The following is a 27,670-nucleotide window of genomic DNA, read 5'->3' as shown; positions in this document are numbered from 1 at the left end:
ATGATAAAGGGGTCTCTTCTACAAGAAGTCATAACAATCCTTAACATGTATGTGCCTAATAATGGAACATTAAAACACATGAGACAAAAATAGATAGAACTACAAGAATAAAACAGATAAATATACTATTATAGTTGGAAATTTTAGCTATATCAGAGATGGAGATATCCATCAGGCAAAAAACCAGTAAGGACATAGTTGAATTAAAAAATACAATCAATCTACTGGATATAGTTGACATTTATAGACTACTTCACCCAACAAGAGCAGAATACATATTCCTCTCAAGCATGCATGGAACATTCATCAAGATAGAGGACATTCTGGACCATAAAACACACCTTAACAACTTTAAAAGAATAGAAATCATACAAGGTCTGCTTACAAACCAAAACAAAATTAAACTAGAAATCAATGACAGAAAAATAGTTAGAACATCCAAATATTTGGAAATTAAACAACACGAAAGACTGAAAAAATCAATAAGCCTATAGGTAGGCTAACTAAGAAAAGAGAGAAGGCACAAATTAGTAATTTCAGATATGAATGTGGGGACATCACTATAAATCCCATGGACATTAAAGGATAATTAAGGAATATTATAAAAACTCAATGCCCATAAGTTTAATAATCTAAATGAGATGGACCAATTCCTTGAAAAATACAATCTGCCAAAACTTACAGAAGAAATAGATAATGTGAATAGGCCTATATCTGTTACATACATTGAATCAATAATTAATAACCTTCTCAAACAGAAAACACCAGGCCCAGATGGATTCACTGGTGAATTCTACCAAAGATTTAAGGTAGAAATTATACTTGTTCTCTACAATCACTTGCAGAAAATAGAATCAGATGAACTACTTCCTAACTCATTCTATGAAGCCAGCATTGACCTAATACCAAACTAGAGAAAGACATTGCTAGAAAAGAAAACTACAGACCAATATCTCTCAGGAACACAGATTCAAAAATCCTCAACAAAATAATGAATCAATTCAATATTGTTCAATTAAGTATTATTCAAATTCAATTAAATTGAGTCCAACAGTGTACAAAAAGAATTATACACCACAACCAAGAGGAATTTATCCCAGGTATGCTAGGCTAGTTCAAAATTCAGAAATCCATTAATGTAATTGATCACGTCAACAGGGTAAAGAAGAAAAAAAATCACATGATGAGATCACTAGATGCAGAAAACACAGTTGACAAAATCCAACACTTATTCATGATAAAAATTCTCAGAACACAGGAATAGGGGGACCTTCCTTAACTTGATACATAATATGTACAACAAACCTTCAGCAAACATCATGCTTAATAGTAAGAAACTCAAAGCTTTCCCACTAAGCTAGGTAATAAGGCAAAGGATGTCCCCTCTCATCATTGCTTTTTAACATCATACTGGAAGTCCTAAATAATGCAAGCAAGACAGGAAAAGGAAACAAAAGGTGTACAGATTGGGAAGGAAAAAATAAAACTGTCTTTGTTCATAGGTGATATGATCATCTATGCAGAACACTGGAAAGAATTGGGAATGAAAAATCCCTGCAACTAATAAGTGATTATAGCAAGATTTCAGGTTACAAGGTTAGTTAGCAAAGCCAATCACTTTCCTATAAACTAGCAAAGAACAAGTGTAATCTGAAATTCAAAAGCACAATACATTAGCACCCAGGAAATTAAATACTTAGGTATAAATACTTAGGACTGACACTACCTGACTTCAAGATTTACTATAAAGTTACAGTCATAAAGACAGTGGGGAAATGGTGAAAGACTAGATAAACAGATCAGTGGAAGAGATAAGAGAATCCAGAAATAAACCTACATAATATAGTCAACTTATCTTTGACAAATGAGCAAAGACAATACAATGGAGTTTTTCAACAAATGGTGCTGGAACAACAGGACATGTACATTTTAAAAAAAGGAAACCAAACACCAAACTTAGCACCCTTAAAAAATTAATTTAAAACGGATCACAGATCTAAATGTAAAATGCAAAATCATAAAAATCTTGGAAGATAGCATCCAAAATCTAGATGATCTTGGGTTTGGCAATGACTTTTTAAATACAACACCAAAGGCACAATCCATAAAGAAGCACTTGATAAATGGGACTACATTAAAATCTGCTCTAAAAAAAAAAAACAACAAAACTGTCAAGAGAATGAAAAGAAAACCCACTGGCTGGGAGAATATATTTGCAAAAGATAATACCTGATAAAGAACTGTTATCCAAAATACACAGAAACTCTTAAAACTCAACAATGAAAATCAACCCAATTAAAAAGTGGCCAAAGACATTAACAGACACCTCATCAAAGATACACAGGTGACCAACAAGTACATGAAAATATGCCCCACATTATATGTCATCAGGGTAATGCAAATTAAAGCAATGAAATACCAGTACACATCTATTAGAATGGGCAAAATATAGAACTTTGACAACATCAAATTCAGGCAAGGAATGTGAAACAACAGGAAATCTCATTCATTCATTTTACCGTTCAATGCAAATGGTACGGCCACTTTGGGAGAAAGTTTGATTATTTCTTACAAAAGTAAACATACTCTTACATAGGACCCAGCAATCGCACTCCTTGGTATTTACTCAAAGGAGCTAAAAACTTTTGTCTACACACAGATGTTTATAGCAGCATTATTCATAACTTCCAGAACTTGGAAGCAACCAAGATGTCCTTCAGCAGACAAATGGATAAACTGTGGTACATACAGACAATGAAATATTATTTAACACTAAAAAGAAATGAGCCATCAAGCCATAAAAAGTCATGGAGGAAACTTAAATGCATATTACTAAGTGCAAGCCCTTGATCTGAAAAGGCTACATATTGTTTGATTCCAACTATATGACATTCTGAAAGGCAACTCTGGTCACCACTATACCACCAAGGCACATATATATAATATTCTGGAAAAGACAAAACTATAAAGACAGTAAAAATATCAGTTGTTCCAGGGATTAGGGGGCAGGAGGACAGGGATAAAACAGCGGAGCACTGAGAATTTTTAAAGCAGTTGAAACTACTCTGTATGATACTGTAATGATAGACACATCATTATATATTTGTCCAAATCCACAGAATGTGTAACATCAACAGTAACCCTAATGTAAACTGTGGAGTTTGATGTGTCAATGTAGGTTCATCAATTCTAAAAAATGTGCCTCTCTGGTGGGGGATGTTAATAATGGGAGAGGCTATGCGTATGTGGGGTCAAGGAGTATAAGGGAAATCTCTGTACCTTCCACTCAATTTTGCTCTAAACCTAAAACGGCTCAAAATAAAAATAAAACATTCAATTTTTAAAATATAAATAAAGACTAAACAGCAAAAAAAAAAAAAGTATAGGAAATCCTTTCTTAGTTATCTATCACTGTATAACAAATAGTCCCAAAACTAATGGTCTAAAACAAAAATAAACATTTATTATCTCACATTTTTGTGGGTCAGGAAGGAGCAGCTTGGTTGAGTCGCTCTGGTTCAGGTTGCAGTTGGAATGGTGGCTGGGGCTGCAGTCATCTGAAGGCTTGACTGGGGCTAAAGGATTCCCTTTCAATGTATCACTCACAAGGCATTGGCAGGAGGCTTCAGTTTCTTGCTATGAGGACCTTGAATGCATTCATGACACTGCAACTGGCTTCTACTAGAGTGAGTGATCTGAGAGAGAACAAGGCAGAAACCACAATGACTTTTATGACTTAGAATCAGAGGTTATACATATTGCAATTTATTAGAAGCAAGTCACTGAGTCCAGCCCTCATTCAAGGGAAGGGGAAAGAAGCTCCACTTCCTGAAGGAAGGAGTGTCAGAGAATTTGTAGACATATTTTAAGCTACCATACAGCCCATATTCACAAAAAGAAAAAATGCACACACATACAAAAACACATATAATATATTGAAAAAAGTCTTAAAGATAATTAAAGGTACAAATACAATCATTTAAAATTCTTTCTCCTTTTTATTTTATTTTTTACTTTTTAAAAACAAACTTTTTTTGTAATTAAAAAAGGAAAAGTTTACAAGTTTTACAAATTTACAGTCCTAAATATTTGTGGTCATTATAGTGAAACATTATACTTAATCAGTAAGTCAACATGGACAGAATCGATATCTTTATTTATCCTCCTTATCCATGAATTTGATATTTTTTCCACTTATTTAATTTCTCTTGATTATTGTAATTTTCTCTAAAAAGAGACTGTGCACATCTTTGGTTGAATTTCTTGCTGAGTATTTGCTATTCTCTGACACTATTAAAAATTAGTTTCTTTTTATTATAATATCTAGTTGTTTGTTGTTGTTTTTGAAAAATTAATATATTTGCAGGTAACTCTTTTATCTAGTCAACTCCCTAAAGTCTCTGTCACTTCTAATATTTTCCCTTCTAATATTTTATTTTGATTTTTTTATATAAACAATCTTATTATCGAAAATGATGGTTTTATTTCTACCTTTCCAATCCTCATATCTCTAATTTCTTTTTCTTTTCTTATTGCTTAAGGCCACAGACTCCAACATCATCTTTAAAAAAGTCATGATCATGGGTATTTTTGTTTCATTTCTTAATTAAATGAAAATACTTCCAAAATTTCCCCATTGATGAAAATATCTGCTATAATTTATTAGTTTAAGGAAGTTGTCTTCTATTTCTAATTTACAAAGAGGAATTTTTCAGTTGTGAATTCAACATTATCAAACTTTTTTCTGTATCTAGTAAAATAATTACATGGTTTTGGTTTTCTCTTATAATCTGTTAATGTGGGAAATTACGTTTATAGATTTTTTAAGTTAAGCCACCCTTTCATACTTGAGGTATACCCAACTTTGTCATGATATTGTTAACTTTTCGTACACTGTTGGAGTCAATTTGCTAATATTTTATTTGGAATTTTTGAATCTGTATTTTTTAGTAAAATAATGCTGGGATTTTCTCTCTTATTGCATTTATATTAGGATTAAGATTACTAATTGTGAGTATATCAAAAGTATATATTTTGCATAATTAAAAAAATGCCACAAATAGTTTTAAAAGAAAGAAGCTGGGAGAAAATATGTGCAAAATATGTAACTGACATAAATTGGCACCCCAAATACATAAGTAACTTTCACACATCGATAAGAAAAAGACTAACAACCAAAATCAAAAGGGCAAAGGATATAAAATGAAATTCACAAAGAGGACAACCTAAATATTTAATTACATTCATCAAATATTATAAAAAGATTCTCAACCACACTATAGACTGGGACAATACAAATTTATACAATAAGTATATACCATTTAAGAACCCATCAGAACAACAAAACTTAAAAAAAAAAAACAAAAAAAAACAAGGAAGTCCTGGTGTTGTAGACAATGCAAAAAAACCAGGAATTCCATCTCTGCTGGTGGGAGTGTTATTGATACTACCATTTTGTAGAGCAATTTGGGAATATTTTGTGAAGTTTAAATATGCATGATTTATTTCCTAACAATTTTACTGCTAGAGAATCTGTCATTTAATATGCTCCGGGAGGGGGCGCCTGGGTGGCTCAGTTGGTTAAGCGACTGCCTTCAGCTCAGGTCATGATCCTGGAGTCCCGGGATCGAGTCCCGCATCGGGCTCCCTGCTCAGCAGGGAGTCTGCTTCTCCCTCTGACCCTCCTCCCTCTCATGCTCTCTGTCTCTCATTGTCTCTCTCACAAATAAATAAAATCTTAAAAAAAAAAAATGCTCCGGGAGGGTGTAAAATTAGAACCTTAACAACCTTCGGTAGGAGGATAGCTAACTGAACTGTGAGAGATAAAATGAATAAACTCTACCTACTTATGTCTATATAATATATCTTGAAAACTGTATATTAGGTAAACAAACACTAATGCTAGTGGGAAAAATAACATGTACAATATGGAACCATCTTTTGTATATCTTGAAAACATACAAATCAATGTCATATATTATTTACGGCTACAAATGAATGAGTTAAAATATAAAGCATGGATAGAAAAGATATACACCAACTTCATGAATTAGATGACTTCAGGGTGAAGAGAAAGGAATGGGGATGGACAAAGGGGTTTCCACTGCAATATTAAATGTTTATTTTTGCGGTAGAAGAAAATGTGACAAAATGTTAACATTTGTTGGGGCATCTGGGTGGCTCAGTCAGTTGAGCCTCTGATCTTGATTTCGGATCAGGTCATGATCTCGGGGGTCCTGGGATCCAACCCCGGGAAGGGTTCTCTGCTCAACACAGAGTCTGCTGGAGATTCTGTCCCTCTCCCTCCCCTTGCTCAAGCTCTCTCTCGCTCTCTCTCTCAAATAAATAAATAAATAAAATCACTTGTTAACATCTATGGGGGCACCTGGGTGACTCAGACGGTTAGGCATCTGCCTGGGGCTCAGGTCATGATCCCAGGGTTCCGATGGAGGCTGGAGGAGGCTCCCTGCTCGGCGGGAAGTCTGCTTCTCCCTCTCCCTCCGCCCCTCCCCCACCCCGCTCGTGTTCTCTCTCTCTCTGAAATAAATAAAATCTTTTTTAAAAATGTTAACATTTGTTAATTGGATATGGAGCTTATTTTATACTTCTCTTTAGCTTTTTTCATATTTTTAAATGTTTCATAATTTAAAAGAACTTCTTTAGTAAGTATTTGATAAGTACGGTATTATATCACCACTCTTACTGTCCTTGAAACGTTTCTCTCTGTATTCTCTTTGTGACTGAATATTCCCTGGGCCAGTTTCTTCATCTGTAATATAAGAAGGGTGTATAGGTGATCATTGAAGATTCTTTCTACCTCAGCTATTCTAAGTGCCTTCCCTTTCCCATCCCCCTTACACTTCCCTCCTCCCTGCTTTAAGATTCACTACCTGAATCTATCATCAATCCATCTCCTTTTCCACTCTTTAAGTCTGCTTTTCTGAAAAGTCATTAGGAAACATTTAACCAAAGCATGCTCAGTATTCAACTTTGCTAAAACTCTAGAAAAGTTTTTTGTTTGGTTGGTTGTTTTCCATTTAAAATAAAAGTCCTGTGTTTTCATCTAGCATCTCTGACACAGAAGTTGTGTAGGGAATGGGAGGAGGTGGTAATAGAAACCATGCTCCATGGGAGCAGCGGTGCTACTGCGTTCTTAACTGGGCATCAGACTCCAGCCAAAGAGCCGCTAACCTTGGAATGGACTAAAATGAAGGCATCGTAACTCTTTTTACAATCTGGGCAGGGCAGTGTAGGGCGGAACACACTGTGCTTTCCAACTGGAGGTGGGGTGGAAAAGGAGGGCACAGGGAGAGAGGGCTGCCCAGACCAGAAACATCCTGTAGCATCCTGCGGTAGAAGGAGGGTGCATTGGCTGGGCAAGCTCCCGTAGGGACGAGCTCCGGGCTGCGGCAGCCAAGTGAGCTCTGGGCTGCAACCCGCGCCCCGGGGCGGGGGCGGGGGCGGGGGGAGCTGAGGAGGTGGGGCCAGGGGCAACCGCGGGACCGCTCGCTCCCCTCTCCGCCGCGCGCAGACTCCAGTTGTAGGAGGTCGCCGAGGAGGCTGGGCGGGCTTGAGTGGGCTATCGAGGCGCTCGAGCCTTCCACGTACTGAGGACTCTATAGCAGCCATGGGCTACCAGGCACAGGGGCCCGTCATCCCGCCGCAGGTAAAGCTGGGACGTAGGGCAGCTGCTGCAGCCAGGTCCTTTCCAGTTTCATTCACCCTGCAATAGAGAGCAGCTAACTTCACCTGGGGTCTTGGTTTAGCACCGCGGAAAGCTCTCCAGGAGAAAAAGTTTTGCCTCCATCTGACTTTTTTTTTTTCTTGGCAGGCACTTTTCAATATAACCCCTTTAATCTCACAAAATCGCATCATTGGCTCCCTAACAGATCCTGTATTCTGGGATTCCATGCAGCAGTCCTTGAACTTGGCGCAGCTGTAATTGGGACATTTTAGAATGGAGTTTGTTTACAATGCTCTGTTGAATTACCTGTTATTGTTACTCTTTATTGTATTATACTAATCATTATTTTCTTACAGTTACTGACATTACTAATTATTACTACTAATGTCGTGTTGGTGTCCTGCGTTGCGTATTTGTCTAACACTTTTCTAATTTTTTGACCTAGTGAATACTTAATTGCCATTTTATATATTAAAACAGAGCAATCTAGATGACAGAGAAACCCTCGTTTCTGAACATAAGCACAAAGGGAAAACTTATCGTCAGTTCACAGCTGTTTTTAATGTTGTCAACTCCATTATAGGATCTGGTATAATAGGTAAGTGTTGTTTTGTTTTGTTTTAAATTTTAAGTGAAAAGACAAAATTTAAAACTCTTACCATGACAAAATTTAAAACTCTTACCATGTTGCTTGTATTGATTATTTTTAAGGAAAAAATCTTAAATAATAGAATTGGTAAATTTTTCCATAAAAACCATCCTTTTTTCCCAATGTAACTATGTGCATCACAACAGTGTCTTTTATGCGGAAGCTGGGGTCGTGATTCAGACTTTTTCTTCATTTGAGAGCATCCCCCATATGTGGTAGTCTAAGGTGGATCTGCATATGGGATATGCTCAATTTATTTTTATAGGCTATATGGTCAATTGATAATGCTGCCTAATATACTTTTTCCCCCTTCCTGAAGGGTCCACCATTATTTAAACCACCTTTCTATGACCTTCTAGAGTGTAAATCTCCAGATAGTTGGTATTATGGAAGGTACATGAGTTTAATGTGAAAACAACAATCTTGTGAAAAATTAAATCATACAGTATTTCCTTACCTATCTATCCAGTTTTAATTTTAAAGTACAAACTTCTTATGATATATTAATTTTAAGTATCATTCAATCAATAAGTAGATATTGGTTGAATGAAAATGCATAGATTTTTTTTAACAAAGGAGCCAAATAATCAGAATTGAAAGAAATGAGCAGCTCGTATTTTCCCAGTTTGAACCAAGGGGAAAATTCTGACAAAATTAAGTGTGTTGCATTATAGTAATTAAGGCAATTGCTTTTTCAGTGCTGATTATTCTTTTTTTTTAAAGATTTTATTTATTTATTTGAGAGAGAGAGAGCACAAGCAGGGGGAGCAGCAGAGGGAGTGGGAGAAGAAGGCTCCCTGCTGAGCAGGGAACCTGATGCAGGGCTCCATGCCAGGCCCCCTGGATCATGACCTGAGCCACCCAGGCACCCCTAATTATTCTTTTTTTTTATTTGAAAACATCCAATTTAAGAAAAAGCAAGGACAAAACAAAATCCTGCAATATGCATTGAGAATACTTTTTCCTGTAAAGTTTTGACATTTTAGTTACAGTCATCATTGAACATTTATCTGAATTGAGTTACTTTTTTCACCTTTTACAAGCTGATGTGTTTCTTTATGTTACTTGTTTCCATATATAGACAGTTCTTTTTAATGGCACATAAAATAGAGGTACGTGAGGCAAAATAATGAAGTAGGGGCAAAGATTTGTTTGAAACTCTACCTCCATGAACTAGGGAGATGTGGACAGCTCTACTTGGCAGAATTCCAGAGTTAATTCCTGAAGTGAACACTTGAAGCTGATTCATGTCAGCAACATTAAAAAATAGCTCTTAATTATGTTCAGCAGATATTTTAAGGGAAAATTTTCCAGAGAATAAAAATTCTGGGTGGATATATTTTAAATATGTTTTATCTTAAGTATTTTATTGCCCATAATCTAAAATTGACCATTTCCAAAAAAATTCATAAGAAATACTTTTATATACTGCTTCAGCTTTATAAAAAACACTTTTGGTATGCCTGGGTGGCTCAGTCGGTTAAGCATCTGCTTTTGGCTGAGATCATGGTCCCAGGGTCCTCGGATCGAGCCCAAGGTAGGGCACCCTGCTCAGTGTGGAGTCTGCTTCTCCCTCTTCCTCTGATCCTCCCCCTGCTCCTGTTCTTGCTCTCTCTCTCTCAAATGAATAAATAATTTTTAAAAAAATACATAGATAGTAAAAAAAATTAAAAATTAATAAATAATAAAAAATATTTTGCCTTCTCATTTTTCTCTCCTGGTTACCCACTGGATTCTGGAGTCAGTCTTTTTTCATATCCCATAATCCTTTTGTGCTCTTATTACCCTCTCTGCTTTCCCAGCTAGTGTGTAAGGAAAGCTTTAGGTCATTATTTTCCATATATTCAAGGTCATATTCCCTCCTCACCCTGAAGTGAATTGGCATCTGTTTTTCATTTGCTGCTTTCTTATTCTTATTCCATCATCTCATAAACTTGCTCTCTTGATGTGTCCTTAGCTTGCATTCTATTCTGAAATGGTATTAATATGCTAACATTTGAGTAGTAATATGCACTGTTTACAACCATGTCCTATAAATATGTCAACTTACTTAGCCTGTTATATATAGGAATTGGGGGAAACTTCTATATCTCTATATGTTTTATTAATATGATGGGTGGACATTTTATATTTTTCCAGGATTGCCTTATTCAATGAAGCAAGCTGGCTTTCCTCTGGGAATATTGCTTTTATTTGGGGTTTCATATGTTACAGGTAAAATACTATGTAATTGTTTTTTCCTACAACTTAAATTGTGCTATGATGATTACACACACACACACACACACAATAATTGAATTTCCTAATTAAGAAGTGCAACAAATAATCCTAAAGAATTCAGACATTTATGTCTGAGAAGATTTACTTTTCCTGCTAATCCCCTGAACAGATTAGAAAAGCATTATATATTACCAAGTCTAAATCCTTTTCATGTGCCTTTTTCACTTTATGCAGAGAGTGGTAGATGGGAGTCATTTTAAAGGCTGATTAATGCTGAGACTGCTTTGAAAGGGTAGACATCAGGCCTTCCCTTCCCACAAAAAACCTTAAGCAGGTGTACACAAATAAACAACTTTTTCTAGCTATTTTTGTGCAAGTAGAACTAAAAGGCCTGCTGCTCAACCAGCAGGGTTCACCACCCACTCCCCACCTCTCCTGTGCCTGCCCAGGCTCCCTGCCTGCCACTATCTTTAAGTGCAGCAATAAGGTGCTTCTGTATCGCTTCCCTCTGCTTCCCCCTTTTCATGTAACAAGTTCATTCACACTCACGTTTTGCCCTTCTTCCATCTGAGTACAGGCTTTACAACTTATAATCACCTCCTCTTCCTGCTGTTCTCATCCCTGCCCTGTCACCCCACCAGCTCACCTCATGACAATCACAGGGTCCTTCCTCTACCTTGGGATCAATGTGAAAAAGGCAGTGATCACAGATACCCCCTGCAGTGGTTGTTTTTATGGTGGCCACTATATGTGGTCACTTAGATGCTCTTTTACCAGGGAATGTAAAACACCTCAGCCTTGTTTTTTCAGTATTGACCTGGCTCTCAATGGCACCACCTTTCTGTGAGCTTATGATCCCCAGCCACCGTTTCCCCACAGCCTTCAGCCAAAGACTGACTGATAGGAACACAAAAGCTGTGCGTGCTTGAGCACACACACACCTGCGCCCCTGGCCCGGAGAGACCAATGTTTGTTGCAGGTGCAGCTAGTCTCCACCGGAGACCACCTCCATGCTGAACTGTTTCCCCTGCCCTATCCTGTCACTCCCATTCTCTTGAAGAGCGCTCCCTCAAAGACCCTTGTCCAAAAATCTCTGACCCATCTCTGCTTCCGGAGACCCTGACCGAGATGCCATGCCCTCAAAAAATCTCAGGTTTTGAAGACCAGCCTGTAACTGCCATTTTTTTCCCTCAGGCTGAGGAAGAGAGAGTAAAGCATGCCATAGATACCAAAGTCAGAGCTGCAGAAGCACTGGACTGCCTTCCTCCCTCCTTTCGTGTCACCGCCTGTTCTCCCCAAACCTAAGCTGCTTTGAGCTTCTACAGCTCTTACTTTGTAGCTTAAGACCCATAACATAGTAAGGTGGGACCCATAACATTATGCTTATTCAGAGTTGGTGGTGTTTAAAAACTGCACTCCATTCATGAGAACATTCATCACACTAAAATATCCCATTCAAGGATTACCCTTGTAGTTTTTAATTTCCTGTTTCCCAGTCAGCACTAACAATTAATTTCCGCCCAGGCATAATAACCATGGCTTATTTAAGTACATTGTAAACATGTATGCACACTCTAAGCTAGTAGATAGAAAAAAATTAAAAAATACATATCACCTAAGAATTAAATACTTGAGGTGAATTAAGTCACATTATACACAAATAAATCATAATGTGAATAACTTTCTCAACTAATGTTATGCATAAACTTACAGTAAAGAGTGTAAGCAGCCCTTTGCAAAGTCGTATACTACAAATTTATCAATCAGTAGAAATTAGTTACTCTTGTTCAGTTGCAAGATCAAAATCTTTAATTTTGATGAATAAAGGATGACCACACAGAAGCAAAAAAATTTATAGACTATGACTCATTTTATTTCTTAATTAGGCTTTTAAGAGGAAAATCTACAAGTAGGGTATAATACTGAGTTTTTCTTTAAATTGACACTGTAATTACACAATGGTTTTTCTCTATATGCTTTTGTGTTTTTAAGGCCTCTAATGAGATATGTCCAGCTCAGCAGGTAGTTTTTCTAAGTTCTGTTTCCATGTTTGTGAAATGTTGGGGAATAAGAAAAAATTACTGATTTAAAAGAAAATTTGTATGTTGAATGACATGGACTCATTCAGGGATTTATCTAAAATTTTCATCCAATATATTTAAAGTGAGATCAAAATGTTGTATTGATTGATATTGCAGATTCCTAAAGCTCTTAAGATATATATTTATAGCTTGTACTTTACAAGTAGAGAAACACATTTATTACTGACTAAATTCTTAGCAAATTGTTAACTTTAAGCAACATATTTTGAACTTGTATAAAAGTCAGCATTCTCATCCCAAACATACAGTTCTTCACCAAAACTTCACAACATCTGTGAAACTGGTTACCTCCTCTCTGTGACTGAGGTCCTCATTCTTTCTCTTTGTTGGTCAGTAAGTTGCTGTTGAGTTTTCCTGCCATTAGCATCTGACCATTTCCTGATGAGTCTTCCATATCGCTGCAGAATTACCTTCATAAAACCTCAGTCTGGTCTCTCTCATGTCCCCAATCAAGGCATTCCATTACTGTATAATGACAATAGAAAAAGAAACCATTGCATTCAAATTCCTTCATAGCTCAGCCACAATCTGAACTTTTAGTATCATCTCCAATTAATCTAACCTCTCTTTCACATAGTGACCAACATTACCATGTGTAGAAGTTATGTTTTAGCCATTCTGGACTATTCCAATCCCTGGAGAATGTGCTTTCTTGCTGCCTTCCCATGGGTAGTCTCCCTACTTGACATTCTTTTTCTTCTCTGCCTGGTGAAATCCTGTATGCAAGACCTACTCCTCTGTGAAGTTTTCCCGGTTTAAACAAAGGCAATATAATTAATTGCTGTGTTCTTTGTGCTTGCAGAGTATTTTAAAATATGCTCATTAGGCCATTTATCACATTAAATTTTAATCAGATATGTAGACATCTAGCAATCCTGCTATATTGACTTATTCAACAAATATTTAGTGACTCTGCTGCCATTATATCAGTGAAGAACATTATTCCTGCCTGTTGAAGCTCACAATGTAGTGTCAGGCAGACAAAAACAGAATTATAATACTTTATGAAAAATACCATATTGAAAATATGGGCAAGATGATAGGGATATTGGCATTTAACCCAGTCTCAAAGGAGTAGGCATATTTTGGGGACAAAAAGACACCTCTCCTGACTGTTTATGAGTGAGCAAAGAAAATGGAAGGGTACTCTAAGCAGATGGAAATGTGGAGATGCAAAAGGGAACTTTGTGCGTGATTCCATCTGCTTAAGCATAGGGTTGATGTTTGTAAGTGGAAAGGGAGGAAGTTAGACGTTTGCAGAGGCATTTATGAAGACTCCCATGTAATAATAATCATTACCACTTCCTGAGGACTGGCTTGATGCTGAGCGTAATGCAGCCACTGTACTTAATCCTTCTGACTCTATGAAAGAGGTATTCGTGTTCCATTTTATGGAGAAAGAAATTGAGACTTTAAGAGGTTAAAATGACTTGCCCAAGGTTAGCAGTTACTGACAACAGAGTTGAAACTTTGATTAAGTGCATGGATTTTGGAGCCAGACTACCAGGACCTGAGTCCCGACTCTTCCTTTCTAGCTCTGGGAAGTTCAGCGATTTGCTTAACCTTCCGAGCCTCGCTTTTCTCATCTATTAAAGAGGGAGTGGAGGGTAATAATTGCACCTACTTAGAGTCGTTGAGAAGCTTAAACAAGTCAATATGCATAAAGCCCTTAGGAAAAAGCTTGGCATACAAAAAGTGTTGTGAAAGTATTTGCTAGTATTTTTGCGGTTCTTCTCATTGTTATTATTATCAGACTCCAGATAGAGTACTTTTTCCACCACCAGATGCAGCCTATAAGAAACAGCCAAAAGCAGCACAAGCTCTCATTCATTGTGCCAGGCATTGTGGCAGACATGTAAACATTAATCCTCACAGACTCATCAAGGTTTGGTGTATTGTCTTACATTACAGATGAGACTCAAGAAAGTCAAGTCTTCCACCCAGGATCACATAATAAATCATTTTTCCTGCCTCATGAAAAGGATTTTTTTTTTTTATCCAAAAGTATTAGAGGATTCCCCTGGAGGATTTTAAGCAGAAGACAAGATCAGATTTATGCTGTGGTCAGATCCATCTGGTACAGGAGGGATGTCAAGAAAATCTTGGTAGGGTGGGAATGTTAAAAGTGTTTTGAAGAGAGGCCAGATTCGTAGATGTGAGAACTATTAGGAGTTTTCGCAGTAATCCAGGTGAGAAATGATAAAACACTAAAATAAAGTAGATTAGAGATTAGAAGTGAGAGGACACCATCGAATAATTTATGATGCAATAGTTAATGGATTTGGTGACCAAAAGAATGTAGCAGGTGATGGGTAATGAGAAGGCTAGGGTGATGCTCAAATTTCTGCTGGTACTGTTCACAGTTTGGAGAAATATAGATGGAGATGCGGGTTCTAGAACAAATATATAAATCAGAATTTGGACATTTAAAATCAAGATGTCTATGAGATCTCCAAGATAAAATGTTTATTAGAGAGTTAGATATAGAAATTTGGAGTTTTGGAGGAGTCGAGGTTGAAGATACAATTTTAAAAGGGTTAATAACATCTGTGTGAAAATTAAAGCTGTAGGGATGAATAAGCCCACAGTAGGACATTTTGAAGAGTGAGAAAAAAGTCCAAGAATCCAGGTTTTAAAGAAATTGGTGAAAAACTGTATATGATTGGTCAAAAAGGTAGGAGGAAATCCAAAAGAAAGTGATGTCACAAAGGCCAAGGGAAGGTGATTGAGGAAGAGAATAGTGAGCAGAAAAAAAAAAAAACTGCTATGAAATAGCAAATTAGATTAAGATTTAGGAGGTGTCATTTGGATTTATCAAATTGGAGCTCACTGGTGAATTTGTTGAAAGAAGATTCAATGATGTGGGAGGGAATCAAGGTGGAAAGCACATTGCAATGATTTCTATTTTCTTCTTTGTATTTTAATGCATTTCCAAATTATTTAAAGGATAAAAAAAAATCAACTGTGATGGAAGCATGAACGAGAGAAGAGAAAAAACAAGAATCACATAGCTGTGTACCCAGTTCAACTTAAGTGTCATTCATTAAGTGCTCAAAAAACATTGAGTTAAATGAAAAAAAAAGGAGAGATTAACTTTTAATTACATAATTTCTGTATATTTGCATCTTCAATTCCAACTCTAACATGAGAGCTTAAGTCTTTAAAATGTAAATTTAAAAAAATTCTTGGAGTTCTCTCTTAACCATAACTATAAAATAAAGTTACTAATTGTACTTTGTTATAAAACCAATGATCTAATTCTCCTCAATCTATTTTTTTTTCTGAATGCTTACATCATTTTTCATTCTCGGTTTTCACACACTGAACATCTATGAAATATTTGATTACCTACATTCTGCTGCTTGGACCATTGAGCCACATTCTGTTAATAGTCGTTACACTAGTTAGGTTAGGAAAGTAAAACCTGATGCTTTGACTCTAGTCTGCATACCCTCTTCTGCCCAGTTCATTGCACAGATATGTTAAGTGTATTTGCATCTCAATTGAAAAATACATAACTGGAAACAGTACTGTTTCATGAAAGGTAATGTTTTATGAACAGAAAGTAAGCCTTGCCAAGCCAATTGACTATAGCATTAAATTAAACTCGTTAAAGTTTCTCTTTCTTTAAGTCAAAATACAAAAAGTTTTTGTATTAAATGTAATCTGACATTTGTTTAATGGCTGTTTTTGCCACAGACTTTTCCCTTGTTTTATTGATAAAAGGAGGGGCCCTTTCTGGAACAGACACATACCAGTCTTTGGTCAATAAAACCTTCGGCTTTCCAGGATATCTCCTCCTCTCTGTTCTTCAGTTTTTTTATCCTTTTATAGGTAAGTTGAATGTGAAAATGAAAAATGTAACTCTTTCATAAACATACAACTATTTCTGAAGAAGGTAGTTTTAATAGGAGATTAAAAGTGAATAGGTAAAATAATAGATTTCTTCCGCGGCTGAAATATGTTTTTTTGAAAACCTAAGGGTTTGTGGAAGCCATGTACAAGGCCAACATGTAATTTAAAATCTGTACCATAATGGTGAACATGTCCCCTAGCACTTCTTAGGTAAATTGTTAACATTCACCAATGACCAAATTGACATCATTTTTTAAATCAATAATACAGAATCTATTGGTCAAACCATTAGCTCCTTTTTCAAATAAGGGGATATTTGGGAGCCTTCACAATTTTCTATTATTGTTCCTCACTTTGAACAATGCATGTATGCCTGAAAACATATGTGGAAATTGAACTTTTGTAGCAAAACAAATCACATTTTAAATGACTAAGGAAACTCACAATTATTTAAAGTTGTTCTGGAAAGGATCAATTCGTGAAGTGAAAATGTTCTTGTAATATAAATTGATATTCTCCCATATATTTGTTGTCTAGTTATTTTTTGAAATTATACATATTTGTAGTCACAATATATATTTGAAAGAATTAGGATTATGCCAATATTTTGGAATAACTGATTACTTTCAAAATAGTTAATGGGTATTAAGGAGGGCACTTGTGATGGGCACCAGGTATTGTATGTAAGTGATGAATCACTAAATTCTACACCTGAAACTAATATTACACTGTATGTTAACTAACTGGAATTTAAATAAAAACTTGGGGGAAAAATAAAGTGTATTTAGCAAAAAAAATAAATAAAAATATTCAAGATGAAATATGTGATGGCTTCTTGGTAACTGTATTGGTTTAATTATGTTTTTAGCTATGATAAGTTACAACATAATAACTGGAGATACTTTGAGCAAAGTTTTCCAAAGAATCCCAGGAGGTGAGTCAATGTATATAATTTGTGTATTATTCATAGTGAATGCTGTTCATAATAATTTACAAGCAAAATATTTGCAAGTGGAAGAGTTGGATGACTTCAAGTATCTGGCAATATCCATGATCCATTCTGATCCTAAAGCATTAATCTACTTTTATATATAGTTTAGTTCTTACTTAGCTGTTTAAAGGATATCATTACTATTCATATGCTTAAAATACTTTGTACTTTAAATATCTAATGCTACATATCACCAACTCTATGTAGTTAACATTTTTCATGTCTTCTTTTTACAATGCCATTTCTAAAATAAGCAAGCTGACTTTTTTCTCCATTATTTGTATTAAGATATAATTTAATATAGTAAAATTAGCCCTTTTTAATGTTTAGTTCCGTAACATAGAGTTTGACAAATGCATATATAGTCATATATCCACAACTACAATCAAAATACAGAACAATTCCATCACCCACCCTCCAAAATTTTCCTTATTTCCCTGTGTAGTCAAACCCTCCCTAATCTACAGCTCCTGGCAACCACTGATCTGATTTCTCTCCCTAGTTTTGCTTTTCCCAGAATGACAAATAAATGGCATCATATAGCATGGAGCCTTTCAAGTCTGGCATCCTTCCTTTAGTATAGTGCATTTGAGATTCATCCAAGTTTTTGGTTGTATCAGTAGTTTGCTCTTTTTTTTTTTTTTAGCTGCTGAGGTGTATTCCACCATATGAATGTACAACAGTTTGTCTATCCCCCAGTGGAGGGACATTTGGGTTGTTTCGTTTGGCATGATTCTGAAAAACCATTGTGAACACTTCAGTCAGACCTTTTCAACATGTGCCACAACCCTGTGCCCTATTCAGCTTTTTACCATATCATGGCAATTTGAATAATTCAGACATCATGAGTCTTTTTGTTTTGAAGAGCTTCTCACCCAAGCCACACAATCCTCATTTCATAGTGACCTACTCAATAGTTGTTATCATCGTTACAAGTGATGCAAAAACACCTTTCCTCTTAGTGCTGAATCACTCCCTCTAGAGACACACAAACCAAAATAAAACAAAACCTAAAACTAGAAATTGCACCTACTCCTTTCCCAGAGTTTAGTGGAAAAGGAAATCAGGGAGACTTGACCATCAAATCACAGACCCACTGCTTGCTTGCTCGCTATGTGATCTTGAGAAGGTTAATGCCCTCTCTGAGTTTTAGTTTCTTCATCTTTAAATTGTGGGGTATAACCTGCTTCACAGAATTATTGTGGGAAAGAGCAGAGGTAATACAGACAGTGCTTAGCATATAGTAGACTCTCCCAACACTGTTAGCTCTTAGCAGCAGCTTCTGTTCTAGCCCCCAACTACAAACCATGTTTTCATAAACGGAGATCATGTGAGTGGATAGAATACTCAGGAAAAATGCAAAGACTATAATGTCATATATAAAATATGACCTAATCATGTAAATTTTCTATTTTCATAAACAACTAAGGAAAAAAACAAGAAAAAATATATTCACATGTAAACTGTGATTATCTTTTAATTGCAGGAGTCATGAGATTTTTTCTGTTTCCTTTGTTGTTTTGGCTTTTCAAAGGAGCATATATTAATTTAGAAAAATCTTTTTATAACTTTATTTTCATTTAAAATGCTTATTAAGGTGTATTTTTTTGTTAGAAGATCAGGATAAATAATGGATCTCATCATTAGATCCTTACTTAAAAATGTCCCTTATGGTAATAGAAATCCTTTGTTAGTAGGCTCCTCTCTGCTCTTCATAGCATTTTATTTCAGTGTTTTTCTAGGACTTAGAATTTTCCAAGTGAAGGAAATCTATGTTTTCTACCAAAAACATTGGTAAAGCAAATGATTTGAAAGGGTAAACAGAAACAAATACACAAATAATTTAATTCAAATTATGCTCACCAGAAATATGTAAATAGTTGAGTTCAAGGTTTTGGGAACTTGAACTTCCTGTTTTAGTGTTTTGATTCGCAACTTTATGGTGATTGCTTAGTTAGATCTGAGTTAAGCAAATATTCATGAGATTATTTTATTACAGTGTATACATATGCATGTCACATTTATACCACTTTGAAATTGTATCTGGGAACTTCCCTGTGAGTTTATTAACCATACAAGAAAATTAGTCTCACTTACTTTTCCTGGTAATAGCTTTCTTTTTCTTTTATCTTTTTTTTTTTTTTTTAACCACACTCACTCGCTTATTCTACAGACTTTAGACTTTGCAGAAATTAATAAACAAAGACTTGGTACCACTGGGGACATTTCAAAAACATAATGATATGATCTCTGAAGGAATTCAATATGAGCTAAAAAATGTAAGCAGTGGTATCTTCCTTGGAATAGATATATAGCTCCCAAAGTTAACACTGTGATTAGCACAGCCTTAAAAATATATAAATCCTGGGAAGTATGTCTTATTTTATGTTTACAGCTTTTGCTTGTATTTGATGATAGGAAACGTGCACACACAACCCCCCCCCCCAACACACACACAATTATGTACTCATTGTGATAGCAAAGACTCTGCAGCAAACGCCAGTTTCAGCAGTCCTTCCCGATGGCTTCCCTATATTGCTTCTGTCTCCTTTTCTTCAGGGAAACCACTTCTTTCTCAACAAAAGTATAGAAATAGAATATTTTTATCTAAAGCTTGAGTCTTGAAATTTCAAGCTCTACCGTTCAAGTCTCTCTAGGATACAGAAGTTTAAAAAGAAGAAAAAAAGCCTCAGAACATGCCCTCTCCTCATGTAGCTTACTTCCTAGAGAAGGGATTTGCCAGTAGAGGGTTTTGGACAGAGTGACATTGTGTTTTTAGCCTTGGGGAAGGATCTCTGTACCTTCCAGATTAAAAGTATATTCTAAGGGGGATAAAGGAAGGGTAGAAGCAGGAAAACTGATTAGGAGGCTATTAAAGAATTTGAATGCAAAATATTATAAGATTATTTGAACTATAGGTTCATCCTTAAGTTCTTTTGTATTTACATTTTTGTGAGTTATTTCTATTTTTTACATGGTTTTATGGAATTTATTTACTCGAAATCTTTGTTATTTTGATAACATTTAAAGTTATTTAAGTCATTTTTGCACTTAAATATTTGACTGCTTACTTGTATCGCTGGTGTGTTAACTCATACCTATAAAGACTTTATAATATTTATTGTGTTTTAGTTGACCCTAAAAACTTGCTTATTGGTCGCCACTTCATCATCATGCTCTCCACAGCTGCCTTTACTCTGCCTTTGTCCTTGTATCGAGATATAACGAAGCTTGGAAAGGTAACTTACATCTAAGGCTCAGAAATGCACTTTGTTACCTGCACTGATTTTGTCAAATGACTGTCTACGTAGCCAAGTTTTTATTACAGTATTTATCTTAGTTTCTTTCTTACCTTTCTTTCTAAGGTAGATACTCTGATGTCAGACACCATACTTCCAATTTAGAAAATAAAAAGAACTATACTTACACCAAGTCTAATTTGCTGAAAAAAATGTTCTATCATTTTTTACAGATAGTAGTTTAAATAATTTAAATTTAGACTAAATTTAAGAAGTAAGGATGAGGGGCGCCTGGGTGGCTCAGTTGGTTAGGCGACTGCCTTCGGCTCAGGTCACGATCCTGGAGTCCCTGGATCGGGTCCCGCATCGGGCTCCCTGCTCGGCAGGGAGTCTGCTTCTCCCTCTGACCCTCCCCCCTCTCATGTGCTCTCTCTCATTCTCTCTCTCTCAAATAAATAAATAAAATCTTGAAAAAAAAAAGAATTAAGGATGAATCACTTCACTGGCTCAAAATTTTTTTGTAAACTACAGTGTGTTTCATCCACTGATTTATGGATATTATTGTGTCATTGATTAATTCATGAGAATTTGGCCAGTGTATATGGTTCTTATTGCTAAAGAGAAATGATGATGCATTTCTAATGAAACCAACCAAATAATTATTCAACTCACCATATAAGCTCATCTGCATAGGTTAGCCTTTATCTACCTGTATTTTTATTTCCTTACTCTCAAGGAGTGTTGGAGTGTTTGTATTTTATGCAAAATATTATTGGCATTATATTTACACTATGCCAAGCATTCTGATGAAAAGTTTTTAAAAAGAGCTATTTATATATTTTTATGTTCTAATTTGAAAAGTCCAACAGTTGAGTGAATTTTACTTTTCACTGTGACGTTTCATGTGTATTCACAGTTATGGATCCTTCCTTAAGGATCTTGTTATGGATCCTATTACCCACAGTCCTTCCAGGTAAAGCTGAGAGTGGAGATGATATTCCAAATATTCTGACCACTCTACCTTTGTTCCCTAACAGACTTCCAGAAATAAACAAGAGTCCATCAAAAGCGGCTTTTTTGTGAATTATCTGAAATGCTGAACAATTTTCCATTTCCCATGTTGTAGACATAAATGTTATCTTCGGAGAGCAGAAGGCCAGGCATTCATGAAAAGAAAGCTAATATTCTATCATATTATTAATACCTGAACATTTCCCCCTAAGTGTCTCTTAAGTAAATCTCCCAGTGAGCAAACCCAGAGTAGCTAGGAGCCCTGATCTGGAGTCAGGGTGCTTGCATTTGAATTCTCCTTCTGCCACGTTCTAGCTGTGTGACCTTGGGAATGTTACTTAAAATCTCTTCCTCAGTAGAGGACTCGTAACAGACCCTTCTTTCTAGTTAAAAACTAACAACCCAGGAAACAAGGTTAATGATAACCAAAGAAACAAACTATTTTACATTATGTTTTTTCTTATTAGAGAAAGAAGTCTAAAATGTGCTTATCCATTAAAAAAAAATTAAGGGCAGAAACACAGATCTAATAATGAGTGCACAGAACACTCTATACACGAAGACCAGTTTATATTTTAACCAGTTGAAATAGTGACCAAATAGAAAGGAAAAAGCAAAGACTTTACAAACACAGACCAAAGGGCAAAATCAAATAGGAAAAATAGACTAACAGAGCTAGAGAACAGAAAGAAAAAAGGAGAGGCACCCCAAAAATGTGTGTGAGTGAGTGTGTGTGGGGGGGGTCCTGTCTTGATAGGTAGAGGGTAAGGTAAAGACAGAAGCAGAAGAAGCAGTTATAGATAGAAAAAAGCACAAGTCCACACCAAAATAGGACCTGAAGAAGAAAGAAAACAACTTCCCTTTGACTTTTATAACCTAAAATCACCAGTTTTGTATTCTATTCAGTAAGCCACTAAAAACATTTAAAGCTATGTCGCAAGATTAGTTATATATACTTGCCTCCCTATTTGGGGAAAAAAATAATACTGTGGTCTGATAAAAAGTTACATGTCTGAGATTATCAACAGTAGTCTGTAAGAAAAAACTACTGCAGGATTATATAAACAAAAGCTGTATATATGTTTACTCAAGTAAAAAGAGAAACACTTAATATTTTCAATTCAATAATCTCTCTTCCAAACTGACCATATCTTTACATTTTCTTTTGCAGATCTCTTTTCTTTCAACAGTTTTAACAACTCTGATTCTTGGAATTGTAATGGCAAGGGTAGTCTCATTGGGTCCATACATGTAAGTTTTGTTGCTATATTGGTTAGTCTTTAATTTATAGCCTTCACATAGATATTTATATGACATATTGCAAATGCTGAAGTATAAAGTAATCATGGTACCAGAAGCACCATTTATCTTAAGTATTTGACAAGATGAGAGAAGATGATTACATCTAAGTGGACAGGCATTTTTCACTAGGCCCCTCCATGGCTGATGAGATTAAACTGAGTTTACTTAGCATGTTAATGACCGGTCCTAAGAATTAGAATAAGGAAGAGATCTGGAAGAGTGAGAAATAGGAATGAAGTAGAGCACTCGGGAGGGAAAATGGTAAATGGCAGCAATTTTTGTATTATCCTAGAGATGGATTTGTTCTTAACAAAGTTTCACCAAAATAGGCTGAAATGAGAAGAGTAAAGAATATAATGGAAGTTTTCTCCATTAGAGGAAATGTAATCACTTCGCAAACCACTGTTTATTCTCTACTAAGATTATATTCTTTGATTATTTTGTGTTAAAATGTTTGTCATTTGTGAACTGATTGTGATAGCTTGTGAATGTTACCTGTGAGGGGCAAAAGAAAAGGAAACCTGTTGAATAACTATCTGTGATAATGTGGTTCCCAAGGTAACTTCTTTTTCCTATTGATTAACTGTCCTGCAAGATCACATCATTTTCAACTTCATGTGCTTGTCTGGCTTCTTAGTCTACCAGGAAAATTCCAAAAATTATGCCTCAAATTTATTTTGAAGGAATTATGAAACATCTAGTCTAATTGCATTTGATACAACCTTTATTTTGAAAAAAAAAAACCTATTTTTTTAAAGGATTGAAATAAAAGAGAAAAGCATAAACATCTATCGTGTTTATATTAATGTTTTCAAATAACTGAATCCCAGTTCATGGTTGTATTAGCTCGGGCTGCCAGAACAAAATACATATAGGGGTCTTAAACAACAGAAATTTATTTTCTCATAGTTCTGGAGGCTGCCAGCAGTCAGGTTTTGGTGAGAGGTCTCCTCCTAGTTGTAGAAAGTTACCTTGCTGCTGTGTCTTCACAGGGCAGACAGCGAGAGAGACAGCAAGCTCTCTGGTATCTCTACTTATACGGACACTAATCCCATCAAGCATGCCCTGTCCTCAAGACCTCCTGTAAACCTAATTATCTCCCAAAGTCTCCATCTCCAGATACCATCACAAAGGGGCTCTGGCTTCAATATACGAATTTTTGGAGGGGACACAATTCAAATCCTTAGCAATAGCAGTTTTAAAACGCACCCGGTTCCCTTCACTGTGGCCCTTTATTCTCTCATTTAGTGAACGCTTACTGAATGCCTGTTGTTTCTAGCTATTTTGCTGCACCCTGAGAGAAAAAGAGCAGGGAGGCAAAAGTCAGCACCTGTTGCAAGTTGTTCACAATCAAGTAGTGAACATTTTAAAAACAAAAAAGAAGAAAAAGAAACAGCCGTGCAGTAGAAGTGCAAAATAGAAGGATTAGAGCAATAGCCGTGCCAAAGAAGAGAGTGCTTAATTGGAAAAAAAATACGATCTGGGTGTTTTGAAAGATGAATCTGAATTGTTTCAGATAGAGAAAAGCGTAAAAGGCATTCCCGGCCCAGGAAAGGTAAGCATAAAAGCACAAAAGCATATGTTAAAGTCTACTGACATTTATTTAGTATCTACTGTATTGGTACTGTATTCATCTCTGATTTTCAAAAGCTGAATTTATACAACAAAAAGCCATTAAATATATTGAACAGAATACAATAAATAATTCTTGGTTAATGGTTTTAATTGTGTAAGGCAAAATTTTTTTTAAAGATTTTATTTATTTATTTGACAGAGAGAGACAGCGAGAGAGGGAACACAGGCAGGGGGAGGGGGAGAGGGAGAAGCAGGCTTCCCGCGGAGCAGGGAACCCGAAGCGGGGCTTGATCCCAGGACCCTGGGATCATAACCTGAACTGAAGGCAGACGCTTAACTGACTGAGCCACCTAGGCACCCCAAGACAGAACTTTTTTATTGGAGCTTTTATTATGAAAAATAATACATAATATAATATATATTAATATATATAATATAATATATATTAATATATGTAATATAATAAAAGATCTTATAGATTTGGCAAATATAGTACTATGAGGCAATATTGAGGGAAAAACCCAAGTAGCTAAAAGTTGGAGATAAATAATAATTAACTGAGCCCCAAGGGGTTAGTTTAAAACAATGATTTTCGACATGAGAATCATATTAGAATTACCTGAGTAGCTTTAAAAAATACTGATTCCAGGGCCCACTTTGAGAGATTCTGAGGAATTTGGTCTAGGAACCAATTCATTATTGAACAGCTGTGAGTTTGTGAGCAAGCATCTAGAACCTCTTGGTTTCAAGAGATTAAAATCATGAGTACACATTTGAACTGACATATCATTTCTAAAAATAGACCATAGATTTTGTGTCATTTTAGGCACTCTTGTGCTGTTATTTTTCATGATTCATTCTCCACTTACTGTTTTGGTACCTTTTTTTATACAACCTGTGTGTGAGATACTTTTGTGAATACAAGGAGAAACTATCTCTGCTCTCAAGGGGCTCACCATTTAGTGAGGAAGATAAGGTTGCACAAATGACTGTCCTATAGGTAAGTGTATCTTGATACAAAGGAAAGAGAAAGGGGAGGCCACTTCCTGGTGGTGCTAAATGAATTGATTTTATGGCCAAAGAGCTATTAATTTCTGTTGTAAGCAAAATGTGGTCTGTATCTTTCTAACCTTCCTTGAGCGGTGGTATCAGACTTCATCTGAGCCTTTGAAATTTTTCTAATAACAGGGATTCAATATTTAACTCTTTCAATATTTAGATGTTAAAGAAGTGTGTATTTTTTTTTTTTAAATGCTGGGCCACCATGTATTTCTTTCTTTTTTTTTTTTAAAGATTTTATTTATTTATTTATTTGACAGAGAGAGACACAGCGAGAGAGGGAACACAAGCAGGGGGAGTGGGAGAGGGAGAAGCAGACTCCCCGTAGAGCAGGGAGCCCGATGCGGGACTCGATCCCAGGACCCTGGGATCATGACCTGAGCTGAAGGCAGTCGCTTAACCAACTGAGCCACCCAGGCGCCCAGCCACCGTTTATTTCTGTTTGAATATTATGGCAAACAACTTCTGTTTGTCCAGATTTACAATCAAGCTAATCAAATCCCATGTTCAAGGGTTGGCATAATAGCTAGTCAGGCGGGCTTCTTTCTGAAATACGACAGCCACGAATGCTTATAATCCATAAAACATGAGAAATTCAATAGTCCATGTGTGTTTTTCCTCTTTTTTGGTTCAGAGGAATAATCAGAAAAGCTGTCCTTTTTCATAGGGCTTTTAAAATGGTATTTGGAAAAGATCTTTAAACCTGCTATCGGAAAAGAGGAAGGTCTATAATGGCTACTGGTGTTGACCTTGTTACTATGGAAACATCTTTTTTAGTAGTTGTGTTTTAAAAATAAAACACACAATTCAATTTCCTTTTCCATAACTCATAAGGCTGTAAATTCTGCTTCTTTGATATGATTTCAAATATCTTATAGTCCAAAGAACTCCACAGAGTTCTCTTTGGAAATAATGTTCATTTTTATTGTATTTTCTAACCTCTTGCTTTCTTAAAAACTGAGGTGACAAGGCAATTTAAGAGCTTTCTAGAAAGTGTACTAGTATCAAAATGCAATGACAGTTCTTCCCTTTTTTTTCAAACTACAGTTGGGGGCATTATCACTGTGAAAATCTTCATTCTGTGCCTCATTAATACTCCATTCTTTACAGTCAGAATGGAAATGATAACATGCAATCCAAATTTACAATTATTTTCTCTTCATCTAACATCTCTCTTACAACGTTTTAATCCTTAATGTGGTATTCCAAACATAATTCCAAGAAGTGTGTCCATACTTTCAACAGGCATTTATGAACATAAAATGTGCCATCTCCAAGGATCTCAAGACATACTAGTTTCTTTACCCCTTATCTATTCTAGCCCTGAAATTCTACAGTTTGATGCTATACATAAAGAGGATCTAGAGGGGATTAAAGAAAGGATCAGGAAAAAACAGGTAAAGACAGAGGAATAGTGCGTATTTGAAAAAGGGAATAATTAGTTCTGTCAAACACTAGCCATTGATTTTTTTATGATTAAATTATTGCCTTTTTTATTACAAAACACAGCAACCATAGAACCCTAACTGCTTAAAGCAAAAGAAAATTTATTGTCTCAGGGCGCCTGGGTGGCTCAGTCGTTAAGCATCTGCCTTTGGCTCAGGTCAGGATCTCAGGGTCCTAGGATCGAGCCCGGGATCGGGCTCCCTGCTCGGCGGGGAGTCTGCTTCTCCCTCTCCCGCTCCCCCTGCTGTGTTCCCTCTCTCGCTGTGTCTCTCTCTGTCAAATAAATAAATAAAAATCTTTAAAAAAGAAAAAAAGAAAATTTATTGTCTCATAACTTTAAAGTTCATGGGCATTCCTGTTATTGGATTTGGTTGGGTTTAGGAGTTTAATCAATGAAATCAGACATGGTTTCTCTTTTTTCACTTCTTGGCTTTGCCTCCTGTTTTGGCTCCAGTTTCTGAAAGGCTCTCCCCTCATTGTGCTGAGATGACAGTAGCAGAACCAGCCTACATCCATCCTTTCAGGTCCAAATCTATA

The 27,670-nt window shown here is 35.9% G+C and overlaps 1 protein-coding gene and 1 long non-coding RNA gene across 2 annotated transcripts in view; one reads left to right on the top strand and one right to left on the bottom strand.

Annotated features, from left to right (window-relative positions):
• The window catches only part of LOC135363885 (uncharacterized), a 34,148-nt gene extending 21,018 nt beyond the window's left edge, over window positions 1-13,130 (bottom strand). Inside the window, exons 1-2 of the long non-coding RNA XR_010410172.1 lie at window positions 12,944-13,130; window positions 3,474-3,695 (exon numbers count right to left, since the gene is read on the bottom strand). This is a non-coding gene — a long non-coding RNA (uncharacterized LOC135363885). The remainder of the gene's footprint in view (window positions 1-3,473; window positions 3,696-12,943) is intronic.
• SLC38A11 (solute carrier family 38 member 11) overlaps window positions 7,551-27,670 on the top strand; it is a 52,336-nt gene continuing 32,216 nt past the window's right edge. The window contains exons 1-7 of the mRNA XM_045868722.3: window positions 7,551-7,666; window positions 8,165-8,282; window positions 10,473-10,547; window positions 16,355-16,489; window positions 17,379-17,444; window positions 20,634-20,740; window positions 22,923-23,002. Of these exons, the coding sequence (XP_045724678.1) occupies window positions 7,628-7,666; window positions 8,165-8,282; window positions 10,473-10,547; window positions 16,355-16,489; window positions 17,379-17,444; window positions 20,634-20,740; window positions 22,923-23,002 (620 nt within the window). The 5' untranslated portion in view covers window positions 7,551-7,627. The remainder of the gene's footprint in view (window positions 7,667-8,164; window positions 8,283-10,472; window positions 10,548-16,354; window positions 16,490-17,378; window positions 17,445-20,633; window positions 20,741-22,922; window positions 23,003-27,670) is intronic.

The sequence above is a fragment of the Mirounga angustirostris genome, unplaced genomic scaffold, assembly GCF_029215605.1.
Source record: "Mirounga angustirostris isolate CCGP_5_RB_7025 unplaced genomic scaffold, mMirAng1.0.hap1 SCAF_3, whole genome shotgun sequence".
NCBI lineage: Eukaryota > Metazoa > Chordata > Mammalia > Carnivora > Phocidae > Mirounga > Mirounga angustirostris.
The sequence above is the reverse complement of the archived record's forward strand: the minus strand, read 5'-3'. Positions and strand labels throughout refer to the sequence as shown.